At 40.1% G+C, this 5,279-nt stretch overlaps 1 protein-coding gene across 9 annotated transcripts in view; it reads left to right on the top strand.

Moving 5' to 3' along the window:
• Positions 1-5,279, top strand: part of nav2a (neuron navigator 2a) — a 235,859-nt gene that overhangs the window by 160,764 nt on the left and 69,816 nt on the right. For all 9 annotated transcript variants that reach the window (XM_036217057.1, XM_036217061.1, XM_024294964.2 and 6 more), the window contains one exon: positions 1,163-1,296. In XM_036217057.1, the coding sequence (XP_036072950.1) occupies positions 1,163-1,296 (134 nt within the window). The remainder of the gene's footprint in view (positions 1-1,162; positions 1,297-5,279) is intronic.

The following is a 5,279-nucleotide window of genomic DNA, read 5'->3' as shown; positions in this document are numbered from 1 at the left end:
CATAGGCAACAGCAATGTGCTGATGCCTGGGAGGAATTCTCTTATCTTTCTTCAACATAATTAAAAGCCAGATGATCTTGGCTTTCTCCAGTTTGCATAATGGGATTAAACCATTTACCTTTAATGACTAGAAAATCATTTTACTCAAAAAAAAGTGTGTAATCAATGTTTTTAAACCCATCTGTTAATGGACTGAAAGAGCTTCATTTGCCTCTCAGTCCAACAATGTTGATTTTCCTGCTAATAGTTAATGTTTTATTAATTGTGTGATGTGTAACTAATTCGTGCATTATAAAGTCTGATAGACATCAGTGAGGAAACATTCTGTTCTGCAGGGAGATGTAGTATCTGATCTAACGGATGTAAGTGAAATGAGCAGCATCATGTGAAGTGTCTGAGCTCACAGCCCTGAGGGTCACGCCAGGTTCACACTGGACGCGGAAGTGTGCGCAGGGTCAGGGGTATTCAAATCCAGGCCTCGAGGGCCGGTGTCCTATATGTTTTCCAACCGGTTGGTTGGAAAACATATAGGACACCAGCCCGTAGGTTAACAAGGGCACCGAATGGAAGCGGACTCCTTTACACGTCCAGTGTGAACCAGCGTCACACTTCTTTGTGGGTCTGAATCAGCAGGCGGGCCGATGCCACACAACAATAGAACATCTGAGTTTTTTTCAACATGTGTTTGACATGAAAACAAACAGAAACTTCATCTTTTAGGCTAAATCTGTGTTCAGATGCCCATTAAAGTCCAATTTATCTTGCATTGTGGGAGTTTTCACAACATTCTAAATACTATTTTTACAACCCATTCAGTGAATCCACAACCACAATCTTTATAATGTCAAACAAGGTGAGCTTTTGAGGTGATTTGTAATATTGTCTTAAGTAGGACAGATTTTGTTCTAGGTCTTCTCAAAAAAAAGAAAGTCGTTTTTTTATTTTTGCTTAGTCATTGTAGTTCTATTAGAGTCACATGTTTTGCCTTGGAGCGTTGTGAAGGACACACAGTTGTCTACTGATAAGCCTGAAGTCATCTGAAGCCAGTAGAATGAGTGCTGACGTGTAAGCCACTGTTCCTTTTAAAATAAAGAGCTTGTTGGTCTTTTTAATTTCTCATTTCTTTTTTTTACTACCTTTTCTGCTTCACTCCAAACTTTAGGCTACCTGGCCCCACAACAAGGATGTCCACTGCCAGCAGTGACTTTCTTCCCCGAGGCTTGGTCGGTTCTTCTGGGAACAGACGCAGCCAGGCCTTCAGTGACAAGACCAAAGCCAGCGCTCACCTGAACAAAGGTAGGTCGGAAATCACGAAACAACTAAAATAACATTTTAGTTGTTCAGTTTAAATTAAGGATTGATCCCACAGTCTGTAGGGGCTGGTTTTCTGGTTTTTCTCTCTGCTCTGGCCGTTGTGCAGTAGTTGAACACACTAGATAGGACGCATCCACTCACTGACCTGGATTGAACCCTCAGATCCAGTATTGCTGCTGCTGAAACTGTACCTCCCACTTAATCTGTTTGGTTCTTTCACTGCCGGCCTTGAGTTAAGAGTCCTATGCAGCATCCTAGCTATCCCTATTACTGCTGTGTTCTGGTCTGAAGTTAGTAATGTCGTTCCTGAAGTGTAAGCCAGAGTCTCATCTTGTATCTGAAGCCAATCATGCAGTTTGAAGCTCCAGGATCTACAAATGACCAGAGACAGTTTGTCCACTCTATTTCTTTTCCAGACCCTCTTTCAGTCCTTAATGTTTTTTTTTCTCTCTACCCATTACACTGCTGGTTCTCCACTTTTTGGTCTTCATCTGAGTCCCAGTCTTTCGTAGCTGTGTCATTGGAACTCCATAGCTGTAGTCCTTACAGATGTTTCTGTAGATCATCTCCTGTGGTTATAATGATGCATGAATGTCCTTAGTATCCTACACCGTTAGTTATGTCTTGTACTACTTCTGAACATTCATTACCACAGCCTCAGGGCATTCCTGCCGTCCAGACCAGGGACGCCCAAACCTTTTCACTCAAAGGCCCAAAATCTCAATGGGATCCCGGTCTCCGGGTAAAATACAATATTACTTTTGCATGTAATAAAATAAAAGGAGAAAATGAAGACAATTGTTTAATTTATTGTGTGAATGCTTAGTACACATTCACACTGTAGTGATTCTCCTGCTCCTTTACATGTGTGTTTTATCACGTAAAAACTCAATCACACTTTCAGTGATTTCAGTAATCTTGGTACCTAAACGTTCAACCTGTTCAGGACATTACTCCATGTCTTTTTGGTATTCATAAACTTTAGTTTTTTAAATATTAAGCAAAATATGCCCCACAGGAAATGAATGAATAGAGTTTCAGGTTATTTTTGATTTTAGCTAGTATTTAGCATCATGCTAGCTTTTTTGGCTAATTTGTTATCTTCTGAGGTTTCTTGGACTCATTTGGAGTTTAGCTCATACTTTAGCAACAAACTAACTTTTTTGCAAAATTGGTCATTTAGGCTGCACAGTGGTGCAGTGGTTAGCGCACTTGCCTCACAGCAAGAAGGCCCCGGTTCAAATCCCGGCTGGGGGATTTGATAAACATCAACTGGGGACCTTTCTGTGTAAAATTTGCATGTTCTCCCTGTGCATGTGTGGGTTTTCACCGGGGACTTCCGGAGCCACGACTTAATGGACCAAAAGATAACCTTTGACGGACCAAATCTGGCCTGAGGGCCCCACTTTGGGCTCCCATGGTCCAGACATTAGTAGCATTTACTTATGTTGGCCGGTCTCCCTAAATGCTGGTGAAACTTACACTTTTTCTCTTTCAAAGTGCACCATGGCCGATTGGCCGTCCTATCTGTCTAGTGTTTAAGGACTCTGAACCAAACATCTCAAGTTGATGATAAGTTGTTCTGACTCAGTTTGACCCATTGTGGCCAGAATTAGTACTCTGAAAAGTGCAGTCTTTGGCAGTGTTTCATGAGCAGTTCTAATGTAGCACTGGCTTTCAGTGGTCTAGGGTTAAATATAGACTGTGTTGACGTCCACAGTCTGAACACAAATCCCTTCATCATACTGTGAATACTGACCACACTCAAAGAGAAAGTCATCTGTGTGTAAGCCCTTTATTTTTTTGGCAGGGGGGGGGGTTGTTTAATGTGGACAAATTGGTGGTCACACTTTTCCTTGAGGAGTTTATCATCATGTTTCTGGATGTACTTGACAGAATGAAAACACATTTGTTTGTTGTAACAGTCAGTTGTGTTGGTATAATGTGGTTTCTAGTTGGATTTGGACGTTAACCTTTTGTGAGTAATTGCAACAACAGCAGCAAAAAAGAAATGTTAAAAAAAGCCAAACCCCCGGATGATATCCAAGTACACCAAATTCAGGTTATAGTATTCCTATGCTAAATACACACAAAATCCTTTGTATGATTGTCAATGATCACAGCTGTAATGGTTACACAAAAACTGCATCCATCTATTGGACTAACAGAAGAAAGTTTATGTCTTCCTTTGGTTTGGAATTGGATTTCACACTTTGGGACATGTGAGAAACTCATTTTTGTTTCAAAAGCAGGAACAGAGACCTGGATTTTGTTGCTATCAATAAGCAGTTATCTTTATCTAGCATGTTCTACAGTACAGTTTTTGAGTCTAGTTATGAGATAAGTAAAGCCTTATGCTACGTTCACACCGGGCGTGTGGGGCAGGTCAAGAATGTGCTGAACGTGAGTTTTTTGTTCGTGGCTTTTAGCATATGGTTTTCATACAGGTCTGTTGCTACCAGATGCTAGCGCATGTACTCACAGTTGGAAGAGGCTTGGTGCTCCAGGCTTTGTCTCTCACAGATCTATTCCAATATATGAAAGCTTGGGTATCATAGAATTCTGACCAGGCAGAAAAAACACAATATTAATTTCTCCTCCATGATCACTTTTCAACTGATTAAACCTTCAACTTGTTTTCAATGAACACCTGGTTTCTAATTTTGGGCTATATAAATAAATAAATAATATTGAATTGAATTGAATTAAATAAAGCCCAAGAAGGGACTTGAAGTTACCCTCCAATGAAAATCATGTTTGTAACATGTACGTGTGACATTTTTCTAATGAAAGAGAAAAAATGTAATTATATATTATTTTGTTTTTGTATTTGAGTATTTCTCCTTTTAAATTTAAATTTCTAATGTCAAATCAGCATCACTGGATTTTTGGTGTGAGTTTCATCCAATACTTACGGTAGCAGGACTGAGAACGCTGGAAAATCTCCACCAGACTCCACGGAGCTTCTTGATGTGACCACGGAAATGTGAACGGCGGCTCATTTGACCGCAGTTGGAAAGGATTGTAAATCAATGAAAGAGCATTTTGATGTTAGCTTTGATTATTTTATCAAGAACTCTGAGAAACCAATGATTGAATGTATTGATCACAGTCAATAAACATTGGAGAATTAGCTAAAAGAGTCTTTGGTGAACTGGAAGGAGAAAGAATCAGGATTTTGGAGGAAGTTCTGTCCATGAAGATCTTCACTTCCTCGTCCAGCTGACATCCGGATCAGAACCATACGGCTGGACATTACCCAGATTGATGGATGTTTTTATGTAGCAGCGGTGAAGATTTACGCTAGAGAGACACAGAGCTATCATAACCACACAGGGAGGATCAGGGGCGGGGCTGCTCAGCTCTGCTCCAAAAGCCACGCCCCCTTAGTGGAGATTTTGGAAACACAGGCTTCAGATCAACATGAAAAATTACTTTTATACATTTAGGTTGCGAGATTTTGGTTTTTAAACTTCATAATTATAATCAAAACACTACTGGGAACATTTTTTAAAAAAAAAAAATTGTCATGGGAAGCAGTAATGTCCTGAATGAGTTGACTATTTTGATATCAAGATTGCTGAAAGTGTGATTGAGTATAAACATACGGAAAGGCGCAGCAGAATCACTTTACCTATAAATACCCTATGGTCAGCTTGTTATCTGTAGTTTTGTTTGGAATAGCGCATTGTGGCCATTTCTTTAATGAATCATAACTCGGAAAAGGCTAGAAATTAGCTTTTTTTTCCCCAACATCCTTATACATTTTTTTTCTTCATGACCAGGCCAGATTAAACTACCTGGCGGACCGGATGCTTGACACCTCTGCTCTAAGGGTTTAGTTATAAATTGTGTGAGTAAAAGTAGAGGACCAACAATGCCACCTCTAGACATTTAAGTTTCCAACCTGAGGAAAACCCTGATCACGAAGTCTCAGTCCGTTTGGACCGCAGGTTAAATCACTG

Source organism: Oryzias melastigma, linkage group LG3 (genome assembly GCF_002922805.2).
Source record: "Oryzias melastigma strain HK-1 linkage group LG3, ASM292280v2, whole genome shotgun sequence".
Taxonomy (NCBI): domain Eukaryota; kingdom Metazoa; phylum Chordata; class Actinopteri; order Beloniformes; family Adrianichthyidae; genus Oryzias; species Oryzias melastigma.
Note: the sequence above shows the minus strand (reverse complement) of the source record. Positions and strands in the feature narration are given on the sequence as shown.